Source organism: Osmia lignaria, chromosome 6, assembly GCF_051020975.1.
Source record: "Osmia lignaria lignaria isolate PbOS001 chromosome 6, iyOsmLign1, whole genome shotgun sequence".
Taxonomy (NCBI): Eukaryota; Metazoa; Arthropoda; class Insecta; order Hymenoptera; family Megachilidae; genus Osmia; species Osmia lignaria.
The window spans coordinates 11887586-11914000 of record NC_135037.1 but is presented as its reverse complement, the minus strand read 5'-3'; the positions used below and the strand labels follow the sequence as shown (position 1 = coordinate 11914000).

Here is a 26415-nt window from a genome sequence, read left to right as displayed (position 1 = left end):
TACTAGTGTGACTCCTAGCTGTATTGCCTGTATTTGATGATCTCATCTATTGTCATGACAATCATCCTAAGTAGTAGATAGTAGATGGTAGTGGTAGATTAGTAGGTCCTAGTAGGTAACATTGCAGAGCTGTAGGCCTCGCATAGTAAGTAGTAGCGGTAGTAGCAGTGGTTAACGGTGGATCGTACAGTAGGTAGGTAAGTAGTAGTAACAGTAGTAGTAGTAGTAGTGGTAACGGATCAAGTCCCAGCAAGTAGACGATATCTCGCTCGATCGATCAACGACGACCGATCGATTGATCGTTGATATTGATTGAGTGTTGTCAGACGCACACACAAACACATACATGTATATTGATTCGTCGACGAGTTCTTATTCTCATGATCTTGGGAGCAACCGTTGTTGGTCTCGGGTAACGTAGTAACGATGGTAGTAGCAGTAAAATGGTGGTGGTGGTGGTAGTAGTAGTAGTAGTAGTAGTAGTAGTAGTGGTAGTGGTAGTAGTAGTAGTAGTAGTAGTAGTAGTAGTAGTAGTAGTAGTAGTAGTAGTAGTAGTAGTAGTAGTAATAGTAGCAGTATTAGTAGTAGCAGTGATAGTACTTGGTTTTATCTTTCAATGTGGCTAGCGGAGGTTAGGCTTACTGTTCCGCCTCTCTATGATAAACACGCTCTCATAATCTCGATTATCGAGGTGGAGCGCGTGATGGTCACGATCACGGTTCGGGGGGGCCTGCTCGTGGACCGGCTCCGAGGTGGCAGTGGCGGGGGTGGTTACTTGCGTAGGAAGTGGTGGTTGATGAAGAGGTTGTGGTGGTGGTGGTGGTAGTTGCGGATTCAACGGGCTGCAACGGGTCAGCGTCGAGACTGACTCGCCGCACGCGTTTAGATTTGTCGACCTACAGAAAACACAGAGAGAGAGGAGGACAAGAGACGCCCACGTTTTGATTTTCTTTCAATTATCTAGTTCTTCTTATATTCTTCACCTTTCTTACACGCGTTCTCTCGCGATAAACTATTCGCGTATATAGAGTATTTGCCGTTCGTACGAGAAACACTGATTGTGAGAGAAAGAGCTGTTGAACAATATGTCTTACAGTTAAATCTTCTTTTCTAATATATAATATCATCTTCTCGATAAAAATTGTGTTACGAGCTCTTTCTCTCTGAAGTCTCTCGATCCCCGGCAGAATTCTTTAACCCCTTGCCCTATAATATCAAATCAAACTCGGGATGCAATTTGTAAGAAATATGTGTTGTAATACAATTGAATTGTAAGTTTAGTTCGGTAAAACGAGTAGTACCTATTAAATTAGTTCTGACAGATGTAATTGTTTAGAAAATCATAAGGCAAGGAGTTAACTCGCGTTGGCTCTCTTCTGATCCTTGCTCTGACCGCGATCCTCGAACGTCGATCATCGATGTTCGATCAGGACCGTGTTCGTAGTCTGCTCGTTTTCTTCTCGTTTTGCTGTTTACGCAAAAATTAGGGGATAATCGAAAGCACACGTGACTACGAATCCGGGCCTGCGAGCGATAATCTTGGCAGTGGCTGAACCGTCCAGCCCGTTCTGGATATACGTGTAGGTAAAAACGTGCATTGTCGATTCGTTTCGTGACAAACCCTGAAATGATTCACCGATAAGGGGACTTATCACGAGGGTGACAGAAATCAATCAAGTTTTTTTTTTTTTTCTTCTATACTTACATTTGATCAGATTGCAAATTCAGTTCCACGGTTAGAAGAGCAATCCCGAGTACTTTCGCGATACTTTATCGCGTCGAATCACGTAGAACGTTCGAATTAATTTTAATCCCGGGAAAGATTTATTTGAATAGCGGACGGCGTTCGAGTCACGCGCGTATCAAGCCAGCATTAATTACATTAATGCGAACGTTGGTATTTATATCACGCCGGATATACATCAGGGAATTTATAGTTTCGAAACCGATCAATCGTCGAATTTGTTTCGAATTTGATCCAGAGCCAGATTCAACGATGGAAAGACACCCTCGCGAGAAAATCCAAGAGGAACGGAAAGAAAAGAATATGGGATGATTCGATGTGTTGGCGACTCGAGAGCAAAAAGTTGATAAAAAAAATAAAAGGACGTCGATGAAAATGGCAAGAGGACAATGAATGAATTATCCGCAATACCTTCGATAGAAGTAGCGGTAAGGGTGAACGAACGGGAAGAAGAACTGAAAGAGGGTGGAAAAAGGTAAAAAAGAAAAAGAAAAAAAAATATATGGGTGAGAGGAGAAGAAACGGGGGTGGAAAAAGAAACGAAATGGCTCGTCGCGGGGAAACAAAAGGCGACATACGATCCAGAATAGGCATCACTGCAGTCGTATTGTGGACTTTTGGATGCCACGATGGAAATCATAACAGTTGGCCGAGTACCCGCTCTGCTGCACGCGCAGAGTCCGCTTGGCGTGATTTCAAAGCTGTACACCTCGGTTATCGAGGCCGATTTTCAAATACGTACGGTTCTGCGGGAAATGCGATGATGTCGGCGAGCGTGCGTTTCCGCGCGATCGTTTTCTCGTTCACGAATGTATCGATTCTCGTTCTATCGTTCATGTACAAACTCTCTGTTCTTCGTTTCCGCTCGTTTGCGGCAACGGAAGCTGCACGCTAACGCGACGGAACACGAGCAATGGGCTCGAGCGAACCGTCTTCGATCTGACCCGACTTTTCTTCTCAGGCTCGATTAAGTATTCTTCCTACTATATTGTATATCGAATATCGAAACAAATAATAATAACAATAATAATAATAATAATAATAATAATAGTAATAATAATAATAATAATAATAATAATAATAATAATAATAATAATAGAATAATAACTGAAATTGCAGCCACGTTTCCAAAAATGTCCTTTGGATCCACAAATAGATAAGTTTTTTAAAAGAATATCTCGATCGGAGCCCCGCGTTGCATTCCACTAATGTTCTACGAATTATACCTTCTCTCTCGAAAATTAAATTATTCCAAAACAAGAGAGAAAATTCCGACAGTGGTGAGCTCGAACTATTCGACGCGAATCGGATAACTCGGTGAACCTCTAGTTATTTGGTACGAAAACCGCGATGCAGGAACTATTCGGACCAGCTCGAACGCAAAAGTATCGCTCGACTGTTCGCTTTAGCCCCAACCTGGCCAACTCGATGTCCCCTACGAGTTGCCCAAGCTCTGCTCTAGCTCAAAAAGAACGTACTTGTGCACGCTCAAAGACAGACACACCCTCGATTTGGATGCGTGGATAAACAGAAACGAATCGTTCTCCAACCTCGTCCAAAATACCTCTGCTGCTGCGGTTTAGTCTGCCGGTTTTTCATCGCATCTACGCGGCTCGCGTTCTCTCGTTTACGGCGCAAGATCAAAAGAGGGTTCCTCCTTCTATTTGGTACTTGTTTTTATTTTTGGTTTTTTTTTTTGCTTCGTTTATCCTATATTGGTTTCCCTTTCTAGATACAGGGGGAAATGACCGCTGTTTTTGTTAAAGTGGATCGAGACGACGGGAGGAGAGAATAAATTGATTCTCTCCTACGTCTCTCTCTCTCTCTTGGTTACTCAAAGATATATTATATTAGGGCATCATTCGTTCGATAAGTGATAGATATTCTTAGAGTAGTTTTAGGGTCGATTCAGATAATTGAATTTCTAATTTGAAAATGTTACCGAACGAACGATGCCCTTGTCATGTACATATATATATATATATATACATCCTATATGCGTAATCTGGTACATAATTTGAATAATTTTGTTCGCTATCGATTACTCGTGAGAGGTTTCGTAAATGCTTGCGGTGCTTCGGTCGCCTAATGCTCGTAAACAGGGGGTGGAGTGGACTTAATTGCTAGCTCTGGCTAAACCTAAGTGATTGATATATTATCTCTTCGAGGTCGCATCTGCATCGGTAAACTTTTTCATTAGAAAAGAATTTCCAAAGTTTAATTTTTTATGTAAATCTTTGATGTATCTTCGAAGAACGAAGGAAAATTAGGCAGAAGCAGGTGCGACCCCTTTGATCTACTTCCTCGAATCGATATTAATCTCTGAATAATTCCCATAAAGGGAATCGTTAAATTAGATAAATCTGAACCTGTGTGTAGAGTAAGATAAAAGTTCCAGTGATGGACACTCACTTTTTCAAAGGCACTGTTCCCTGGGGCCCCTGCCCTGCGCCGTTCCTGGCGTCGGTGACCCGGCAGGCCACCATACTATACGCTGAAAGCAGTTCTACAATGTTACAAGATTATGTTAAATGGGTAAGCATTCAGGTTGACAGGTGCTCGCCCAGCTCCTGCGTTACCGGGTCATTGTCCTCTTCTTTTCGTAATACCTTCTTTAACCAGAGCTCCCTATACGTAACTCTCCATTCAGGCAGATATAATTTCAATAAAGAAATTTAAAGAAGAAGTAGTAGAAGAAGAAGAAGAAGAAGAAGAAGAAGAAGAAGATGATGATGATGAAGAAGAAGAAAAAGAAATAAAAGAAGAAGAAGAAGAAGAAGAAGAAGAAGAAGAGAACATGACCAAGAGCCCAGGTGCAGGCCAGACTAGAAGAAACAACGAAGAATCGAGGCGTCTCGGTGTCCCATCAGCGGCACGATCCTACCTTTCTCCTGTTTTCGTCTTTTCCTCTTATTGCAAATCTTCACCGCGCATATGCTCAAGATGATCGCGACGATGAAGAAGAGTATACCACCGACGACACCAGCGGTGATCGCCTTGTGCTTCACTCGAGCAGGCACCGGAAATTTCACCTGCTCGCTGACCCCGTAATTCGTCGCCGAGTTGGCGAACACTTGGAAATAGTAGGTCCTACCACCGACCAGATTCTTCACTGTACTCCCCAGCCCACCGCGAAATAGAAAACAGTGAAATATTTTCGTTTAAGGAAATAATTTTTAAGATCCAACCTATCACTAATATAATAATATCAAGAAAATAATATCGTACCCAAATAGCTGGTTTCCTCGGGTCGGATTTGTCCCTTGTTGAGCATTTTCCACGGTCCGTCCGTCTTGTATTTGATGGTGTAATATTGAATAAGGTGACTACGTTCCAGAGGGGGTTGCCAGGTTATCAGGAAACCATTGCTGATTTCTGTCACCGTGAGATTCCTGGGAGGACCTGGCTTTGGTCCTGACCATTTAAATCACGCATTAATATATTGTAGTAACATAACAAAGAGAATATGTAGATATACAACGGTATTTGCAACTCGCTCAAGAGGAGATTCACAATTTGTTTCTAGAGCAGTATCTCTTTGTTCGCGTGGCGCATTCCAGCGGCATTCTGTAATTCTACGATTATTACAGGAGAAACAACGACGCTGGTAATTGGAAATACGGCCGCTAATAAGGCTGGCAAACGAGGTCCGGAAGTAATTAGGTTCGTAACATTATGCACACAAGCAGTGACGAAAGAAGATGAGCTCACGCGAGAAGACTCGCGTCAATTTCGTCGGTCTACGACCGTGTGTCGGCTCGCTACAGTTCGTCAAGATTTATTTGCCGTCGTCGTTTCGTTTCGTTTCGTTTCGTTTCGTTTCGTTTCGTTTCGTTTCGTTTCGTTAATTGCAAAAACTGTCAGATACCGGGAAAGCAAAAAACAAACGACAAAAAATAACGCAACAATCAGGAAAAAAAAAAGAGAGAGAGAAAAGCCTGCCTCGTGCCGCGTTGAAATGCACCTGACAATATTCGCGATTATTTGCGTACGTTAAACAGCCGGCCGTATGTACACAATGCGAATAAATGGTATTCACGTTGGAAAAGTGTAGCTGGTTACTATGTAGGTAGCCGATATTTCTGCGATTGTTTCTGTGGTATTTACAATGTCCGTATTTGTTAACTTCATTTCCGTTGCGACGAATAAATTGCTGACCACACGAACAGCTACCGTGTGTGCGTTAGGAAAATACACATACGCTTTCTCTCTTAAACGTTTAAGAGAAAAAAAGCTCGTAAGTGATAACGGAAAAATATTAGATAAAGAAAACTAAAAAAGAAATGAATACCTTTAGGTCGCATGATTGGCGGAAACGCTGGGTTGCCGGTGGAATCAGTTGGTAATATGAGAGTATTATAATCTAAGATGTCTGAAACGAAAGAAAAGAAACAAAAAAAAAAAAATGGCAAAGGTGAAAAATCAGAAAAGAATGGATACAGGTGGAAAGGTTGATTATTATCGGAGGATCGTGCCGTAATAATGGGTCGCAGAAAGAGTGCAGAAGAACCAAAGAGGATCCTCGCGAATCCGATCCACCGGAATTCTCGTTAAGCTGACTGTAATCGCGTTACTCGAGACGGGTTAACGAGTTTCGAGACCGCCGATGCGTAGACAGCGACGAACGAACGTGAATGAGAAATAAAAAGAAAGATGGAGATTGAAGGAAGCTCGACAGAGATGGACGTTTTTAAACGAAACAGATGGATAGGTAAAAGTTCAGTCGCGATATCACATTCGTCCGTGGATTATTAGCGACGGCAACTCCTGATCCTGACAACTCCTGATCCTGTCGTTATTAGGTAATATGGAAATGGTGGTGGTGGAAAACTGACCGGGTCGGGACACGTTTCACGATCCCACGGGATTATGAACCGAGTACAGATGTATGAAATAAAGATTTACGAAGGAAAGAAATAATGATACGCTGAATAATCTAATCGGTTCGAGTCACTTGAAATGTTTTTTTTTTGTTTTCAAGAGAAAGTTTGAAGAATTTCAGAAAGTCCAACAAGTCTCGAGGTGATTCGAAATTCTAAAGAATCGTGTGGACGTGTATGTAGATGGAATGAAAAAGGATCGTTCTCTTCTCTTATTTGAAACGGGTAACGGTAAAAATCTGTACAAGCTCGGTGAGGAAAAATCACGGCACCGTGTGTACAAATGGAAGGCAATGAACCGGTGGATTCGAGGGAAGGAAATAAAAGCGGAAACAGAATGAACGGCTCGATGGGTTTTCCGATACGATAAGTCGCGACGGAAGTCTTCGTTCTCCTTTCTCTTTCACCCTGTCTCTCCCTTTTTCGTACATAGTTTCAACGTAACTTTGAAATTGTAGCGCAGAAACGGTGTTTCCGGGGCAAAGCTCTTCGTGCAAATCGGTCGTAAGGAGGAGAAGGAGATGGAGAAGGAGAAGGAGAAGGAGAAGGAGAAGGAGAAGGAGAAGAAGAGCCTTACCGAGGCATCTTTACGAAATCGTTCAACCAAGATTCTTTGTTAGCAAATGGAAGCGAGCCCGTTTTTAGGGTGAGCCTCCAGTCGAACGAACGGTTTCATACTCGATCGCGTTCGAATACAAAATCTCGTCCCTTTGATTTCAGTTGCCGCTTTTATTCCACGTGTTGAATTATTTTGATACCGCTTTACCTTGCCCTCCCTTTGAAGGAGCAAGCTACGTATAGTTTCGTCCTCTATAATTACAAGTATTAGAAGCCACCATTAGTTCCCCATCAGTTTCCAATTAGTTTGTTAAGATATTAATATGAAATAACTCCTCTCTACGTGTCGTGCTGTTTAGAGAAATAATAGAGAGGTAAATACCATCTTACCGCTTTGATCCGTGGCTGCAGCTTGACCGGCGCTCGAGGATGGAGTCGCTGAGTGCGTCAGTGCCACGTCTTCAAGGGTGAAGCGTTAGAAAAAAGAAGGAAAGAGATTGCATAGAAAAAGTATTGAATTTGTTAGACAGTTAATACGAGGTACATGTAATAGAAGCATTAGTATTATAGTATTATAGCAAATGCGAACCGAGAATTCCGGAACTTTTACGGCACATTATATTTGCTATTTGTAGAAAAGGAAAGAAAGAAAGAAAGAAAGAAAGAAAGAAAGAAAGAAAGAAAGAGAAAAAAGGATAGATAGTGGTGGTTACCAAGCGTCCTGACGGTAATGACTTTGCTCAGCATCCCATCGCCCAAAGCGTTCTTCCCGATCACTTGGAACTCGTACAGCGTACCTGGCGTCAGTCTGTTGATCGTCACCGTTGTGCTACCAGACGGAGTCACTGGTATCGTTTCCCATTCCGACGTGCCCGACTCTCTGTACCTGTATTAAACTTTCCACCGTGATGAAAATTGAAAACCTTCGACTTGCGATGATTACACCACCGCTTACCAAATAGTGTAATCTTGCTTATAATCAGGTCCGCCAGAATAACCTGGCAGCCAAGTCAACGTGACCGAGAATTCAGTCGCTGTTCCGGACACGTTGTAAGGCGCATGGGGTTGCGTGCCTTCGACGATTAGTTGCGTCGAAGCGGATATGGTGGCCACCTCGTTCGATGCAACGCACTGATAGAAACCAAAGTCGGAACGTCGAAGGCTCTCGATCGTCAAATTACCGCCGATCATCTTGGCTCGATTACGTTGGATCGACGCGCCGTCCCTCTAACAATAAGCAATTAAATCGCAAACATGAATATCTATCGAACGGCAATGCGGACGCGGCATTGCGTACCCGATGCCACTGTATCGTAGGTTTCTGCGTGCCCTCGGCCTCTTGAGCGTCACAGTGCATCTCCACCGTTTCGCCGACCTTCTTCTGATAAATTGGTTCCGGCTCGAGGGTGAACACGGGCGGATTCCGTACTAATACCTCCATAGGACCGGAACTACCCTGTGTGCCCTGCGCGTTGTAAGGCGTACAGGTATATCGGCCTTGATGATTCTCATTGACCCGTGTAAACAGCAGGGAGCCATTGTTCATCACAACGATGTCCTTTGTCTGATAAGGCTCGAGCAGTCGCTTATCCTTCGTCCAGGTCACGTACTGAAGGGGTGGGTTCGCTTTTATATAACACTGCACCACGCCAGCCAAACGGAACGGCAGGTACTGAACTGTTGGGGTGAACGTCACCTTTGCTGAATCTGAAAATCCGAATATTTTTCGTTATATCTAAGAACAGCTAGAACAGTATAAAATTAGTATAAAAAAAAGAATGCGAAAATTGCTTACATTCCACATTTAGATAAGCACTGGCACTCTGAGGATCACCAATGCCATTCGTCACTTCGCACAGATATTGGCCAGAGTCATCGGCGCTGACGGGATTGATGACGAGACTGCCGTTCGTTTTGATGGACACTCTCGTGTCCAACGCCGAGACTTCCGTGACTGGAGCACCCTCTCGGAACCAACGGACCGTCACGTTACCAGGAAGAGCTTTTGCCTCGCAAGAGAACTGCACCTTCTCACCCTCCAGTTTCGTCTGATTTGTCGGGGGTACCGTGATCACTGCTCCACCTGTAAACGATAGAAACGGTAGGACATGTTAGAATTTTAACAGTCATCAAATTCCACATAAACTTGATACTCTCGAGAAAGATAAGAAAATCCAATCATCGTCGTCAACGCCAACGAAAACGAAAACGAAAACGAAAACGAAAACGAAAACGAAAACGAAAACGATCAGTAAGTATATAGAAAACTCACGAAAACACGTTGAACGATTGTTCATCGTTGTCGGTGGGGATCGCGTGGAAAACCAGGCTGCGAAACGACGTCGATAAATAAAGAAATTGAAAGCGAGATGAATATTCTCCATTTATCGGGAGCCGTTGATAAATGGATCGATGATGGACGCGTTTGTTATTTCAGGAATATAGTTCGCCAGGGAAAACGGCTACGAGGTGCGACCAGACGAAACAGAGTGTTTTTAGTGGCCTTTGTGGAAGTTTGCGTTTCGTTCAATTCTCCACGGCAGAGCTTTAGTTTTAAATCGGCTCGAAAGAGTTCTCTGGAAAAGGAAAGGAAGCAGGGAAGAGAAAAAGACATTCAGATGGCCAACGTTTTACCTAGACGACTAGACTTTTTTGCTCGAACTCTTGGCAAAAAGGATCAACAGGGTGTGCTATATCTCCATTGATATCCGACAGTTCTCCTGCTGCTGGCTCCAGCAGGAAGAATTTTAAAACTTGTGGCTTTTGCGAGGCGTCGACGACAGAAATGGTAAAAGGTGAGTGAGAGCTCCCACGTCTCACTGGCGAATATCTTCGCGTATAATGGGAAGGAATCGATCTCAGCTGACAAAAGAGGAAACTTCTTCACGGTATTCAGTAGTATCTTCTGCAATCCGATCTATCTTTACTCGTCAAGAATTAAGATGGCTTCTGCGCGTCCGTGGGAACAGCCAGATTCTCCAGATTTTTTTTTTTTTCCTATCTCTAAAAACCTTTTAGAGTTAACGCTTTGAAGGGTGATTTCGCTTCGAAACACAAGTTCAGTGAATCAATCGAACTTTCCGGGGCGACAACTTGGATGAAAATTAATCGCGCTTCGATTGCAGTTGCAGGTCCCTTGTCGCGGCAGTTGGTCTCGCGTCTTGCTTCGAAACAAAGCGAATTCGAATGAATCCGCTAGTCAGAAACCGCAACCGCAACCGTAACCGCGAGCATCAAACAGCGGTGAAACTTAACTGAAAGCAAGTATCTTGATAAACGGGCCAATATAACTTGATCCAATCTCACACAGTGAAGCAAAAAGTTTCCGTCTTTCTGTTTTTAACTTATTATTCCCTTCAATTTCTAACACGTGCTCAGCGACGCGACGCAATGAATTCAGAAGCGAGCAGCCTCGCTAAATATTCACTAGGTCGATTTAAAAGTTTTCCTTTCCATATCTCAACTCGAAGCTACTCCGCCGTCCGTCCGTTTCATTCTTGAGAGCAATGAATTCAAGATACGTGGATCGACCATTTTGCCGCTTTACAGTTTTCTAACTTCACAGAATAAAAGAATAATCGACAATGGACATCAATTTAAAGCGAACAAAGAACGAACGGCCTGTTTTCTGATTCTCTTGTTTCTCTTTATCCCCCAACTAGGAGAAGAAGATTTTAAAAACAGCCGGAAAACTGCGAGCTCGTTTAACGATCGTTTCCGGCAATTTCACCAAGAGGCTAAAGAAGAAGAGAAGCGGGCGTGTTGGCGAGAAAAGGGTAAAATGTCGGCGCAACGGGGATGAATTTCAGAGCTAGAGCTCGGTAAATATTCAAAGTGCAGATTGAAAAGTTTCACGCCGAGCTAAAGGAGCAAGTTCGGTCGGAGCTCGCTCGCCAGCTCGACGAGGATCCTCCGCATTAATGGTGCAGTCTGTCGGCGTTGTTTTATACGCGAACAGGACGGAGAGCCGTCTGTATACTTTGCTAGTTCGTCACTGCATGCCGAGACTCGAGCAGAGATGGCACGGTTTATTAGTCCGAAACTTATGAAGCTCGGAGAGTTCGGCGTTATCGGAGTTATCAACGACGAATGAACCTTTCCTCGACTTCAAGTGCGGTTAACAAATTGTCTAAAAGTAATAGGACGCCGCGTTAGCAAGTGTTAGATATTAAATCGACCAACTAACTCGTGATGATGAAGACTGCTAGTGGTAAACAAGTGAAAGGGACAAAAAAGAGCTACCCCCGTCGCTACCCCTGCGTCGCGTCGCGTCCTAGAGAACAAGACAAATCGCCTTTTAACTCGCCAGCTCCGCGAGAAACATCCTCTAATTGGCTAATAGTTACGATCCTCGTTTTAACCGCTTTGCCTAACGCGAGTTTTATTGCCTACCTAGTATGTTTGTAGGTACTAAGGAACGATTTATGGGCTCTATTAAAATGTACACCCTTTAGTTAAGTCTTCTTTTCTTGGTTTGCTTCATTTGCAAACGAGCACAATTCGTTGCAGTTTGTAATAAGCCGAAACAGTTGAGATTTGCTTAAAGATAATCCCTCCTTCGAAATTATACGAAATTCTTGGCTAGCGCCAAGGAAATCCCCGTACGAGTTACGTCGAGGTAATAACTAAGAATTCTCGTTAATTAGAATATGCGGGAGTACGGGGACACGAAAACTCGCGTACAAGTTGAAACGGCTCGACTGGTCAATTTTACGAGCGCTGCTAAGTAAGACGTACGGAGATTAAAAATGGCGTAAAAGTTATACCGTTACCAAGGACGATCTCAACGATTCCATTGGGGACGATTCTGTTAAAACGAGACTTTTAGAAGTTCCATAAAATCGCCGTTGAAAATGTAGCTGTCGTTGACCGGAACTGCAAGGAAGCTCTTATCACGAGTGTGTGTGCCGAATCGATCGGTGATGATAGTGTTGAACGTGTACGTTCTTTTACAACCCTTAGGTATATAGTACATACCAGGTTCGCTCAGACAATGAAAGCAAGTTGAAAAAATTCCAATCGAATTTAAACAAAGCATTTAGGCATTCCTTCATTTCCTTCATTTCTTTCATTTTCAAGATCCTTTGCGGTTTCTTTAATGCAAATTCAGTAAGAAAAACCGTAGCTACCGGTTGTACCGGGAGGAATTTTCTGGCTTCGTGGTTATTGGAATTTCATTATCGGTGCTCGATCGATTACCGACTACCGAAAATACCCCGATAACTTCTAATAACAACCCGCCCGCCGATAATCATCGTACCGATCCGGCGTATATTAATTACCTATTGGCACGCGGAAAATTCTTCTCCAGCCTCGACACCGAACCTATCGAGTTCACTGAATTCCCTCCCTAAAGCTGATAAACCAATCTCTCTATCTATCCACCTACGTACATACAATATATGTAATAAAATATTTCCAACATTTTTCAAAACTCTCTGCTCTTTTGTAAATATCCGCAGTACATGGTCTACTAGATCTGCTTGTTCTCGGGAAATATGTAATTAGAAATTTTCGTTAATTGAGTCACAAGCTCAAATTGGGCCATGCTCAGGATGATTAATCGAAGAAAGCAAAAGTTATTAAACTTGATTACGTTGCCTGCACGATTTGCATATTTCTTTACAGAAAAATCTCTACAAGGAGATTTAACTCACCAGCAATTATAACGCGAGCTGTATGACTGATTTGACCCTCTCCATTCCGCGCGATGCAAGTGTAATCTCCAATGTCTTCGTTCTTGATCGTCGAGATCCTAAGCTCGGTACCATCGTTAAATATTCCGATGGTAGACGACGGTTCGACCGGATTCGCATCTTTGTACCAGAGGATTTCCGGTGTTGGCGTACCCTCCGCCTGGCAGTTCAATATTATCGCGTCGCCCACGTTCACATAGATCATCTCCTCCGGTGTTATGCTGAATTTCGGTGGCGCTATAGAAACAAACGTCACCGTAAATTGGAATTTTTACAAACATCAAACGATTCTCTAGAAGAAAAATCAGTTAAATCAGCGTGAAGAAAAAGAAAAAAGGGAGAAAGAAAAATGGAGGCCGAAGGCGCAAGAACCGAAGAAGGCAGGGGCAACAGTTTAAGAGTGTAACACGAGCAAACGACCTGACAGAGACAACTTGAAAAGTACAAAGAGACTGGAAGCGTTTTCGCTAGCCGAGTGGGTTCTCTCTTTGACGCCACTGGCAAATCTTTAGTCGTCGCAATCGTTGCGTCCACGTTACTGTCATTCTTGTCGTCGACGACGACGACGACGACGACGACGACGACGACGATGACGTGTGGACCCGTGGGCTCAACTCGGACGAGGGAGAATAAAAAATTAAAAAAGAAAAAAAAAAAAAAAAGAGGAAGATACACCCTAAGCCATCTAAATGCTTCTCTCCCCGCGGCTAGGCTGTTCGTCGTCGTTTTATCACCGAACAAAACGCGGCAATAAGTTTTCCCTTTTTTTCCACTGCTTCGTTTCCATCTGTCGCGTTGGCGTCGGTTCAATGACCCGTTCCCGTTGTCGACGTTGACGTAGTTGCGTTCAGATTAGTCGATTTTACCGGACAAAAAGAATTGATTCTTCTTCGTCTGTTTCGCATCACTTTTATATTATATCAGTCACGTTTACAGAATTTTCTCGTTTCGTTCGACGCTATAAAAATTCGCTGAAACCTTTGACGAAAAACGAAAAACTTGTCGTAAAAAGAAGTACATCGCTAGAGGCGTGGTCGTAAAATCTTCTTAAAGCACGAGGTAATATTAATGAGGCTGTTTCGAGATGGAATCGATGTAGCTTTTACGATGAAGCTCAGTCGGATAGAAGAAAGTTTTCAGTTAAATTGCGTTCGCGGAAGAAGCGGACCTCTATTACCCGTAGTTAAGTCTTTTTTAATCGATCTTGCGACGCGCCGCGCCGTGGTAATCGCATTTCTCGACGCTAAAAGTCTTCCACCACAGTGAAATTTTTCAACGTAAATGTAATATAACGTTTCAGGAGGCTAGGATAGTTTGACCGATTAGGTATCACGCGATTAGGTTGATCAATCGTGTAGAAAGAGGGATACCTAGGATAATCGAATTAATAATATGTTGTACGTAGTCTGAAATACTCACCGTGAACATCCAGATGGAACCAGGTACCATTCTTGTTACTGTTTGGCGATCTGTTGAGGAAGACGATCTTGCACTCGTACCATCCTTGATCGCTTTCACGGATGTCGGTCAGGTTCAGACTCGCCACGCCATACGGTGAATTCGGGCTCACCCTCGAGACTCGACCTTCGTAACCCTCGCCACTGTGAGTCGGATACGACTCGTACCATATGTATATCGGTATCTCCTGCCCCTTGCACCAACACCAACACGCAACATAAACGAGGGATCGTTATGAACGCGTACATACTGGTGCGAGACTCTTTTATTTATTCCCCAATGTCAGCTGGCTAACTCGATTCCTCCAAGATGTCTCGGATAGAATAGAAATTCGTGCTCGCACCAGATGACGACTCGTGTGAAATGATAAATGACGAGACAGAGGATGCAGCGTGTGTGTTAAGAGCGGAAACGATCAAGAGCGGAAACGAGTTGGCAAGCTTCTTTTCCGCGTGAACGGCTGAACGTAACGAGGACAAGGTGTCCTTCTTTCTTTTAATTCAACGCGGCGCAAGAAGAATTCTCTGAAATTTTTATGCTCGTTACGTTCGCCCTGCTCGAGGATGTCACGACAACTGTCATTTTCCATGCAACCCTCTATGGGCAAACAAAGGAGCTCGCTTGAGGAGCTCGCTTGTGCACACCGATGAAAAAGTAATCCCTAGACAGAGGCATGCGTGAATAGAGAAAAGGCGATGCTGGAAAACGAGATCGGACTATGCCTCAAAATACGTGCCATGCTAAAACCATCATCGATCTTCGAATACAAAACGAATTTGTGAAATAAATACAGATATAGTATTATCTGTAAAGGTAAAGGGGTGTTAGGGGCATGCAAACAATGGATCGATATTCTGATGATCAGTTTCTCAATTAAATCATTAAAGCGTTTATATTGTAAAATGAATGAATAAATAAAATGTAGTGAGATTAAAAGTGTAAGATGTAATGAAAATAAAAATCACTTTCTTTGCCTCGATTTATTTGCTCAGATACTTGATCCAATTGATCGAGCTAATCGAAATCGAGCAATATCCGTGTCGAGAAGTAAGAAATTGTTCGTAGAGGCGGTAGGCTGGCACGAAACGGAGCTATTCTACTGGCGCGCGTTTCGCACCCATGCCATGTCGCAGTGAAAATAGACGGTGTATCTCTACTTTTTGCGCGTTCGTTGCCAAGCTTGAGCCAATCGTTGACGCGATATCGCGTGCTTCCGAAAACGGAAGGAAGCAGAAGTAAAGAATTCGAGAAGGAGCAAGAAAACTCGGAAACGCGCCACGAGCATCGTACGTTGACCATTGACTGCCCCAGTTGACCCAGGTTTCTATTTCGAGCTGGCCTACTTGCGACGACGAACGTCGTCGTCGTCGTCGTCGTCGTCGTCGTGCTTGCAAACGCAAACCACAGTGATTTCAATATTATTCTCCCTCGAGCGGCACGAGACTCGTTCGATATTGCGATTCCGTGGCAACTTGTCGCCCGCTTGCTCTCCATCCACCCGATGAATGTATACACATCGTATCCCACCAAACAATGGACGAGCACGCGTTCCCGCGTCCCGATGCGTCTCGAACCGTCTCGAACCAGAGAAAACAATTGCTTCTCTTTTTTCCAGTCTAAAAATTCTTTTTCCTACGGCTCGTTCGGTGGCGTCGCCTCGTACTACTATGTACACCACCGTGCGGTGGTAGAAAATAAAGAATTAAATGCCAACGAGTTGGTCGCGCCTCATTTCGAGCAATGCCACCGGTCTCTCTCGCTGCTTCCATGAAACAATGAGAACCAGGCCGAGTACTAACAATAAGACTCGACGCTTAAACGCGTTTCTTCTCGATTATGTGACTACATATATGTATATAAATACAAGTGATACAAGCTTTAAAATATACCGCTCTTTCGACTCGTTCAAATAACACCATGGCACGTGAAAATCATAAAGAAACTATTATTCTCGAGGAAGTGGGAATATTTCTCTTCGCAACGTAAAGAAGAGTCAGATTTAAGATGTCGCGGAATTAATAGATTGAAGAAAATAAGAGGTAGAAAAAATAGGCGGAGCGAAGAGGAACGCACGAAACTGGAATAAATTACGGATCTGAATGGCACTTGGAAATGAGAGCGGGCAGGCTATGCTTATTTTCTCGAGCAGTTTTTCGATCCGCGAAAGCAGACGAAAAAGGGTGGGAAAACGTTGGAACGTTGAAAGGAGAGGGAAAAACACGGTACTCTCAGCTAGGATATATGTATACGGATTCTGTCGGTAGCTAGGAGACTGAGCGGAATAAGTCGGGGCGGTTTCGCGTGAACGCTCCACGCTTACACCTACGCGGCCACCGCTCATCTAGGTCAGGTGTCTTTGCTTTATTTCCCTCGGTCCTTTTGTTTCGCCCCGTACCAAAGCCGATTTAACGATCCCGGATATCTATGTATCTGCAAGATTAATCTCTGTATCCATCGGCGTTCCATTACCCATTACCCATTACCCATTACCCATTACCCATTACCGACTATGTAACACACAAGGCCACTAATTTACTACCTTTCTTCAATGCTAACTGGAATTATTTTCAGTCGACGACGTAAGCGATATTTATCGTTTATTTTCACGCGCTGCGAATACGTATGTGCATAGATGAAGAGGAAAAGCGATACGTGTGAAAAACATGCGCGTTATTCCGCTTCGAAACATTTCTGAAACAACAACGCCCAAACTCCGAGGCAAACTTGTTAGATGAGGATATTCAGATTTTCAGCCGTCGTCATCGTCGAACAATGAAATTGTCGATAATTCATGCGGAATAAAAACGACACTGTCCAAAGAAAATAAAGCACGCTGTCGGATCCTGGCCTGGGGATTCTCCCTAAGGGGACACGCCAGGAAAGCGAGAGAACTTGAGGAAGAATCGAAAGCCGCATGCGGTACGTGTTGCGGAAATTTTCATAATTCATTGCCGGATCGAACAACTCTATCCAATTTTTTTCTCCAACTGCAGGAGGATCGATGTTTAAGATGGATTCTCCTTTCCTCTGGAGATCCAGATGAATTTCATTTTCTTTTTTTTTTTTTTTCTTTTTTTTCCAAAATATATATAATAAGTGATTGCGAATAGTAATCGAGATTTGTAACAAACAATCCGTAGGATGAAAATTCTCTTAATCGTAGCAGATCCAAATTATTTTGATTGAGATACAAACGAATATCATCAATGGACCAAAGCTTAATAATTGTTTTACAGCCGATAATAATGTGATGCGTAGCGTAGTTCTTGTTAGTGGTTTCGAGAAACAGAAATGCTGGAATTTCCGTAAAGTTTGTCGGTTTACACGGCAACTACAACGCGGCAAGTTCCAGGGAAACTTATCGCGAGGATATCGCTTTCACGAAGGACAATTAACTCCAACACCCCGGTAGAACTAAGACGCTCTAAGAGAAATAAATACCTTCGAATGGGTCTGCAATACAAGCCGGATCGGTGTTCGGTGTTATGAAACGACGATAACAACAACTCGACGCTCGAGTTTCTCCTCCAATTTCGTTACACTTCCGAGATATTCGTGTTCAAATTTTTCATAAGAACTATAAAAGAAGGAAAAAACAGAATTTTCTCTGTACACCCTGACACCACGTGTGCCACGAAATTTTTCCAGTTGCAAAAGCGAGCCGAAGAGAGTGTCTCGCGGAGAAAGGATCACGACTCGTTATACATACATATATCCGGGTGGGTACGCGATCTGCGGCATTTCCAGGGTCGCTGACGGAACCGAGAAATATCCTCCTGACAGAGTAAACGTGCCGCGAGTATTTGCGTTCAGCCAGTGAATTCCTTTTTGCCGTTTCAACCGAGAGAGAATAAGGCCGCGAACGCGAGCAACCAGAATATGTACCCGTCAAGGGTTCTCACGCATTCCGACTCTGTATCAAGCTCGATTTTGCGCCACCTTTTAGAAAGGATTCTTTAAATCCGACCTGAAAAGCCGCGAAACGATCTTTCGTTTACGAGCAAGTGCTTCTTTTCCATGAATTCGTGTTTTCAGAAAACGAATTAGATTTCATCTATTTCTTCTTGGTATAACGGTGTAGCTGAAACTAGCGCAAAAATAAAAAGAACACCCTTTGGGTTTATTCCTGCAGTTGACTATATACTCTCTTAACTGTTATTACCTCTACTTTGTACACAAAAGCAGAGGCAAGAGTTATCATTCGAAACAATTCTCCAGAGGTGAATACCGATCTCGAATCAAAGTCGTGGATGGAAAGAGATTCGGGGCTCGAGTTTCGCTAATTATCTCGTTAGGTGGCTCATTCTCGAGGGTGGTATTAATAAGAAGAATGTCAGAAAAAGGAAGACCGAGCTGCCAATTAGCGAATATAACGAGCGGCGTAGCGTGGAATGGCGCGGAATGGCGCGGAATGGCGCGGAATGGCGCGGAATGGCGCGGAATCGCGCGGAATCGCGCGGAATGGCGTGGGTGGTCTCACGGAGGGAGAAGCTCAAGCTTGAAATCTGCAGGTGAAATCGAGACCGTCGACAAGAGGGTGGGAGGTTAACCCTGACACAGTTGAGTAGTTCAGCCTGGTCTTCGTGCCCCTCTGCATTATGCATGTAGACCTCCTAACCTCTTACAGTAACGCACCCCCGCATCATTCTGAACGACTTGGGGTCTCGGCAAATGGACAAGTCTTCCTTTAGTCCTCGTAACGTAAAAGAACAGAGTATTTCAATGGAAATACTAAAAACAACCTGGGATCATTTACGTGATTCAGTCGCGTTTTCTTTTTGCTCTTTGAAAATCTAAATTCTAGAAAGGTACCTTCAAATCCAATAATATTGTAAATGGAATAGGTAGACCAAGTGACTGACTGCCATGTAGATGACAAGGGTTTCTCACCCATTCCCAGCTAGTGACAAATATTAGTACACCCTACTATGACTCTCAATGATAGAAATCAAATGCAAAAAGAAGATCGAGTCAGGTTGACCGGAAACAACAAGTATACCCAAGGTTACGAGCCAACCATTCAACTAACAAGTTTCACGGATATCCGGTGAACACTAGGTGTTTGCGAAAGGGAAGCTCACGACGTCCTGCACGGAAGGAAGGAAGGAAGGAATGGAATCGAGCTACCAATGTCGGACGTCAAACACACAACCCTGTTCGCTGCCGCGCCGGCTGGTGGTTTATGTAATGTAAAACCGACCTGCCACGCGGGGGTGGTTCTCTACGTTGTCCTATTTTTAAGCCAACTACGGGTTAACCGGGTAACACGTTCAATCGATAACGCGAGAGCAGCGTTTCTCAAAGCACCGCATCGACGACCGCAAACTCGGCCCGATCAATTATTCTCAGCGAGAAAGATTGTTTTCTTTCAAATCGACGGAATTGTAAAGGAAACGTAGATGGTAATAAAATGTAGGACCACGAGAAAGAATCGTTTCACCATAAATTCTTGGTTTGAAAATTAATTTCATCCGACGCGACGCGACGCGACGCGACGCGACGCGACGCGACGTTGAATTTACATTCGCGAAGATCGAACCGAAACCGATCTGCATATTAACGAGAACTGGCTTTCTTTTCTGCATCGAGGCTTGCTTTTCCAAGAAACCGTTCTATTAATTGCGAATTATCCGAGACTCTTGGTGTCGTACAAGCTGCGGTACATTTGGAGCGGAAAATTGCTTCTTTACCGTAGAAATTGTAAACGTAACGCGGCAACCGTTTTTCCCCTCTTCTCCGTTTTCTTTTTTTCTTTTTTCTTTTTTCTGACGCTTCACGTCAGAAGCGTAATACGGAGTTTTACAAAACGCGCGAGACCTCATCAAATAAAATTGTCCCATCGTGTCTTTGAGAAAGAGAAAAAACCTAATTACTAACTCGCACTCTAAACAACGTTTCCTTCTTGTTTACGTCGCGTCGCGTCGCGTCGCGCATCGCCAGGGAAAATAATTAACCTCGTGGCGAGACAGCAGGATGGAAAAAGAAAAAGGGACGTCCCAAAGTCCGAGTGATTTTTTTCTTTATACCTAACCGTAAGATGGGAGCGAGCAGCATAGAAAAAGTTGTCGAGCGAGACGAGAAAAATATTCGGATGGGAAACCTGCCAGGTTGCGGCCAACTTTTGCGTACACTTCCAAGAGGGGTGGGTGGTTTCACCCAAGGCTGACCAAGTACATAAGGGTGAGGGAGAAAAGAAGAAAGGGATCAGGAGTCAGGTTTCTCGTGGCGGCGAATGTCTTCCCAAGTGGAAACGCTGTCGCGCCGCGCCGCGCCGACGAAATTGAATTGCAAGAGGACTCTTAACATATCGTAGTCTTAAACATATATTGTCAATTAATTTTTATCGTAGAATCTTGTTGTTGGCAAACAGAGACATTGTTGGAAATTTTGCTTGCCATTATAACGTTCACCCTTACTTCCATGGTCCGTCAAGTGGTCTACCCGTTTCTGTACGAGTCGCAACCCACCCTTTCTTTCTCGACTCGTTTCGAAAATAGAAGAGTATAGAAACAGGAAGAAAAACTCGACTCGTTACCCTCGTTTTACTGCAACCCACCCCCCTTCCCTGGCATTAGCACGTTTCTCCGTGAGCGTTTATTTTTTAGCCTATTGCTAAACCTCTCGCTCCGTGGACAAATGAACGTTCGTTCGCCACGATTCTCTCCTTCTTCCCTTCTTTTTTTTTATTTTTCTTCTCTCGAACAATCGTTTTTTCGTGCTCGCCTTAATTGTTTGCTCGTCGACCGTGAATTTACGAGCGTTACTCTCCGAGTTTTCTCCCCTTTAGCTGGATGGGATTTTCTTCGGTATCATTTAACCCTATTCCTAGCGGAGTCTACGATGTGACCAGGAAAATAATTTTCTTAATTTAAATTCTTCCTACGATAGTCGTTTCACAACTGGTCGAGTCTTAGAATTAATCAAAGAAAAGGAGAATATCTGTTTAAACAGAGTTCACGAATTCGAACACTTGTTTGCAAAAGCCTAATGCAGGCTTGTTTCCTCTTTCATTCATCATGCTCGCGCAGTAACCGGAAAAGCAGCGGAGAGCAAATAAAACGCGCCTCCATGTTTCGTCTCTGCTGGTACTACATGCATGCCCTGTGGTTGTGCAAAGAGAAGACACAAAAAGAAAAAAGAAAAAAGAAAAAAGAAAAGAGGCACGACGGACTACCGAAACGCCGCGCACCGGGCCGCATCGAGACTGTATCCGAGTTCTAAAGCACGAAATTATTCCTCTGTGGCTTTTACACGAGAACGAACCTCTGCTCGGATAACTCGAACTAGAGTTTATGGTAACAGTTAATGGTATTTTCGTTCGATCATTTGCCACGACTCGTCTCGCTGCTTCAACTTTCCGCTATGAGCGTCGATGATAGACATTTTTACGTGTTTCCTCGTTACAGCATCCAACAATTTTTATGTGGAAGCAGCAAAGCACATTTTATTTCAAGTTCGATTCAATTACTTTCTGTACATTCAGGCAGCACCTGAACGAGTTTACAAGCCTTTCACAAGCGTTTATCTTCGATAACGATCGCAAAACTGTAGTGAAACGGTGCATCGACGAGAAGAAACGAGGCACGCGTGTAGCTGGTTGTGAGTGGAACGAAAAACGTTGGAAGAGGCTAGGCGCGTGAAAAGTGATCGCAACGGGCAGCGTAAAAAAGTCGGACGGGAAGAGAAATTAGTTGTCAGCCGCAGTGTGGGACGAGAGGTGAATCCGAGGGGTGAGGGAAAAACGGTTCCGAAGCCCCGGGGTACCCCCGCGTGATTTATGCACGCATAAAAAAGAAAACAGCTCTGCTGCTCTTCTCTTCTCTTTCCCTCGAGCTTCGCCACACGAATCGGTTGGAAATGGAAATGGAAATGGAAATGGAAACGGAAATGGAAATGGGCCTCGAGATCTCCGCTTCAACTCCCTTTTCAAATCCGTTTTCAGGCGGAAAAATCGCTTGGCAACTGCTCACCCCCCGTTCAATCTCTTCCCTCCTATATGCTCTACCTTTTCATATGCCTGATAGCGTTCTCATTGTTTCCTCGTTGCATCACACTTCTCTACTTATTCGTTAATCTCTCACTTTTCATTACTTTTAAGGATGATCACTCGATAGAAACTCGATTGAGTCGTAGTATCTGTGAATCGAAAGGGGTGTAACTACTGTATCGTTAGTGAAACGCAAGGCTACGTGTGATCGAACTACACTGAGAAGAATTGAACTACATACATACATACAAACATACATAAATACGCGTCGTCGAGGTACGTACAGTGACCCGTCGCGTTTCAAGTTTTAATCGACGAACAAAGCCAAGAATTTCGATAGCGAACGTCTTGATCGAACAAAAGCGGCTCGTTTATTAAAACGAGGTCGACGTGACAGCGCATGCGCGCAAAACGGTTACGCTGCTAACGATAATCAAACAATGACGCCATTATATGTACTTGTAATCAATTGATATACATATACATATAGCTGTGATCCGGGAACGGAACTACGATCGCAGAGGAAATCGGCTGATGGCGAGTTGGAGCGCGTTCGTAGCTGGTGATGGTTAGAAAGGCCGCGCGGAAGCGGATGCGATTGTCATTGCGGCAATCATCGTATTGTCCCGCGGAATCGATTGATCGATTAATTAATTACACGACGATGGATACGCAGGTTTGCCGAGTCAATATTGAATTCACGTTCAGTTAATGCGTTCCTGCCGGACAGTAATCGTCTCGAAATCCGGTATCACTCGACGCGAGGCGACCAATTCGCTTTACGTTTCGTTTGCATCGAAAAAACCTACATCACCCTCCTATTTTACGAAACGAAACTGACCTGATACATACTAGTAGATATAATCCTTCTGTGGTAACCAATTTTACCTCGAGTAAGGAAATTTCTGCAGCAAATCTGCTCAATTTCATTCTTTTATAGACTCTATTATCTTGCTATTGTCTTCGCTATAGACACGTTACTCGTCGCGTCCTTTACAAAGCTTCTAACAACTGTAAGTGTTGACGCGTTAAGTAGAGAAAATCGATATCCCAACCTCTCTTCTCACTCAAGCTACACGATGTAATGTAATATATTTTTAATAGTTATTACAGGGGCTGGTTCGTTTTTCCGTATTTCCCGGAACAAACGTACCATTAAATGGTAACGAGCGTCGGAGCGTAGGTACGTTTGCACGTGACACGGAGATTAGTCTCGCGGAAAGTACGAGGGGCATTTAGGGGTACGACTGGCTCATAACGACAACGAGATAATGCATCGCAGGCACAGCTATAATTTTTTAATGCTACACCGACGATACGAGGGACCATTCGTCTTGTGGCATGTTAGATACGCGACGGTCATGCTCGCGTGCGAGAACCGGGATTGCTGGCGGGGATCGTCCTTCTCTTTTTCTTTTCTTCCAACCCTCTTTTAAGAGTTATGGCTGCTGTTGCGCATCCCTGCGAACGAATCCACCAGTTTCATGCAAACAAGCACCAGAGGTTCGAGAGACAGAGACGCGGTTTTCCTGATTTTCCGCCAACCAAGAAAAAGGGAAATGTGCATCTACCCTCCGTTGCGTTGTCTGGCGATCGACGAGCTCGTTGTTTTACGGGAGCCATGAAACTTGAAAGATAAATTTTTATATTTCTAGGAAATATATTCGTAGAAAAGGAGTTGAAGAAACTAACGAATTCAATAAAAATCAAGCTCGTCGATCGTGATCCTCCTCATTTACCAAGACAGATTTTCTTAAAGGCAGATTTTGATAGACAGTCAATTGATAGACAGCGCTGACAATGAGAGAAAAAGAAATTCGTTGATCGTTCAAAAGGACGCGAATAGAATGAATGTATAATAGAACGAGCAACAGTCCTTTCTCTCGTTCTTCCTCGTGAAACACGGTGCGGTGTAACAAACTCTTTGAAAGAAAAGAGCGACTGTCCGTCGATAATAATCGCAAAGACTCGATTAATTAGAAAAAAAAGAAGAAAAAAAAGAAAATTAACCGAGTCTGGTCTGATCGATTGTCGCGCTTCAAACTAACTCGTTGTTTCCAGAGAATTTCTGAGAATCAAAGTTATTTTTCTATTAAAAGTAAAGGGTAAAAAATCGATGTCTAGTCGCATCGAGAGTAAGCGTCGCTCGTCCTTCAAAGGATCCACGATTTTTGCTGCAACGCGAATGATAAGATTAATCGTAAGATAATGATAGCGCGTGAAATGTGAATGAAAGAAACGATTGAAAGTAGGAAGGTATGAATCGTTGCTGCCTGAGAGAACGTATGATCGAATGACATTGTTGTTGATTCGACATGGAAAACGTGCTCTGCCCTCTCCAGTCCGGATCAGATACAAGTATACCAAAATAAGATCGTGGGTAGAAATAATAATCAACGAGTAGTAATTAATAACAATAAATGTAAGCTACGCGAGCTGGGAACGAGAGGCGTGTCCCGTTCGCCGTCGATACCACCCAAAACGAGAACGAAACGGAACGAAACGAAACGAAACGAAACGAAACGAAACGAAATAAAAATATGTATGTATGTACGTAAGCACGTAGAAGCGAAGAAAAAATCATGAAACAAAAAGAAATAGAAAAATAAGCCAATTCAAGGTATCATTGCCGACAATCACTGCAATGCTTGAACAACGTAATATGTGTGCTCACGGGGCCCCGCTCCAACCTCCTCCAACTATTTTTTCATCTTCTCGCGACCGGTTATCAGTTTTCAATTTTCAGTTTTCAGTTATCAGTGTAGTATACCGTCTCCGCGCCGTATTGATCGCTTTTTTCACCGATTTTACCGCATAAACGAACCCACATAAACCTCTATCCTTTTCCCATCGCAGGGAATAAGTATCGAGTATCGCCTAACACGACCCGTTTCGATTCTATGGTGGCCACCATAAATCCTCAGTGTGGATTCGAAAGCGTACAATGAGAAATGCGGGTCGCGCACACCTGCACGCCTTCGTCGCTTATCGCTTTCGAGTTTCAGTAGAGAAAAGTATAGGAATTGTATGCAAGGGTTATCTCTTTATCAGGATAGCTCAATCGACGCTCTCTGACAACGATTGCAAGTATTATAAGGTGAAGAGATAAATAGCAGTAAGTCCAGAAAGGGTAGTTTTCAGCTCGAAATCAATCGAAATCGGCAGCGTTGATCAGCAGGATTATTAGAAGAAGGTAGAAAGATTTTTCAAGCTTGTTCTAGAGTAGCTTTTAGATAGGTTGATTCAAAGTGAACGATTCGGGAAATTGAGACTGGTGAAGCTCGTAAAGCGATACATCGACACTGAGGATGGCCGGTGACCGCATCTGTCGCTGGCACGACAGGAAACGATAAAAAGAGCAATGGATCAGCGGGGGTGCCGAGGGAAGATTCGATCGCGTAGCTCACACGAGAACACCATTCATCTGTACGAGAGGACTCTTTCCGTCGTCACCACCCCCGCCGTCGTCCGCTTTCACGCCCCAGTTACCCAGATTACGCAACGTTCGAACGAGGAAAATTAAAAAGAAACCGTGGAACGATTTCCTTTTATTCCCAAACAAACACGAAACACGAAACACGAAACACGAAACACGAAACATCTATGTTATCGCTGCATGATAGTTACTTTGCCGTCTTTATGAAATACGTCTTTCATCGTTTCAATCTCCTGTGAATGGATTTTTTTCAGCAACGAATCAAATCGAATTAGCGAAAGCGATCAAAGATTTGGTGGAAAACGCCGAACGCTGAATAAGCGATTTACATGAAAACGGCTCACGACTCGTGGTTATCGAGAACGGGGCCCACGTATTTAACTCACGGATATAGAGAGCAGAGGGTGTCGTCCGTTATCGTACCTCGTTGCCTACCTTCTTCTCCCATTGAAGAACGTACGGCACTGGGTGCTCACCGGGGAACTCTACGTGACAGTTGAAGACAACGCTCTCCCCCAGGATTGCCGTAATGTGCACCGCGTCCTGGTGGCACAGACCTGAAACACACACCATTTCAAGCTGTTAAGATCGATCGTTAATTAACTTGAAATTTATTTCAAGTTACAAAGTTACTGATAATGAAATGTAATTTTAAA

General features: G+C 43.7%; 1 protein-coding gene across 16 annotated transcripts in view; it reads right to left on the bottom strand.

Moving 5' to 3' along the window:
* LOC117607698 (protein turtle) overlaps positions 1 to 26415 on the bottom strand; it is a 128374-nt gene that overhangs the window by 6547 nt on the left and 95412 nt on the right. For 5 of the 16 annotated variants that reach the window (XM_076688873.1, XM_034331681.2, XM_034331682.2 and 2 more), the window contains 12 exons: positions 26183 to 26316; positions 14298 to 14529; positions 12840 to 13115; positions 8978 to 9265; positions 8480 to 8889; positions 8138 to 8409; positions 7896 to 8068; positions 7573 to 7641; positions 6036 to 6116; positions 4973 to 5158; positions 4629 to 4856; positions 4157 to 4250 (listed from right to left, as the gene is read on the bottom strand). In XM_076688873.1, coding sequence (XP_076544988.1) covers positions 4157 to 4250; positions 4629 to 4856; positions 4973 to 5158; positions 6036 to 6116; positions 7573 to 7641; positions 7896 to 8068; positions 8138 to 8409; positions 8480 to 8889; positions 8978 to 9265; positions 12840 to 13115; positions 14298 to 14529; positions 26183 to 26316 — 2443 coding nt within the window. Of the gene's footprint in view, positions 1 to 642; positions 897 to 4156; positions 4251 to 4628; positions 4857 to 4972; positions 5159 to 6035; positions 6117 to 7572; positions 7642 to 7895; positions 8069 to 8137; positions 8410 to 8479; positions 8890 to 8977; positions 9266 to 12839; positions 13116 to 14297; positions 14530 to 26182; positions 26317 to 26415 lie in introns of all 16 variants that reach the window. The other 11 variants (XM_034331700.2, XM_034331690.2, XM_034331688.2 and 8 more) reach the window with 11 other exon arrangements.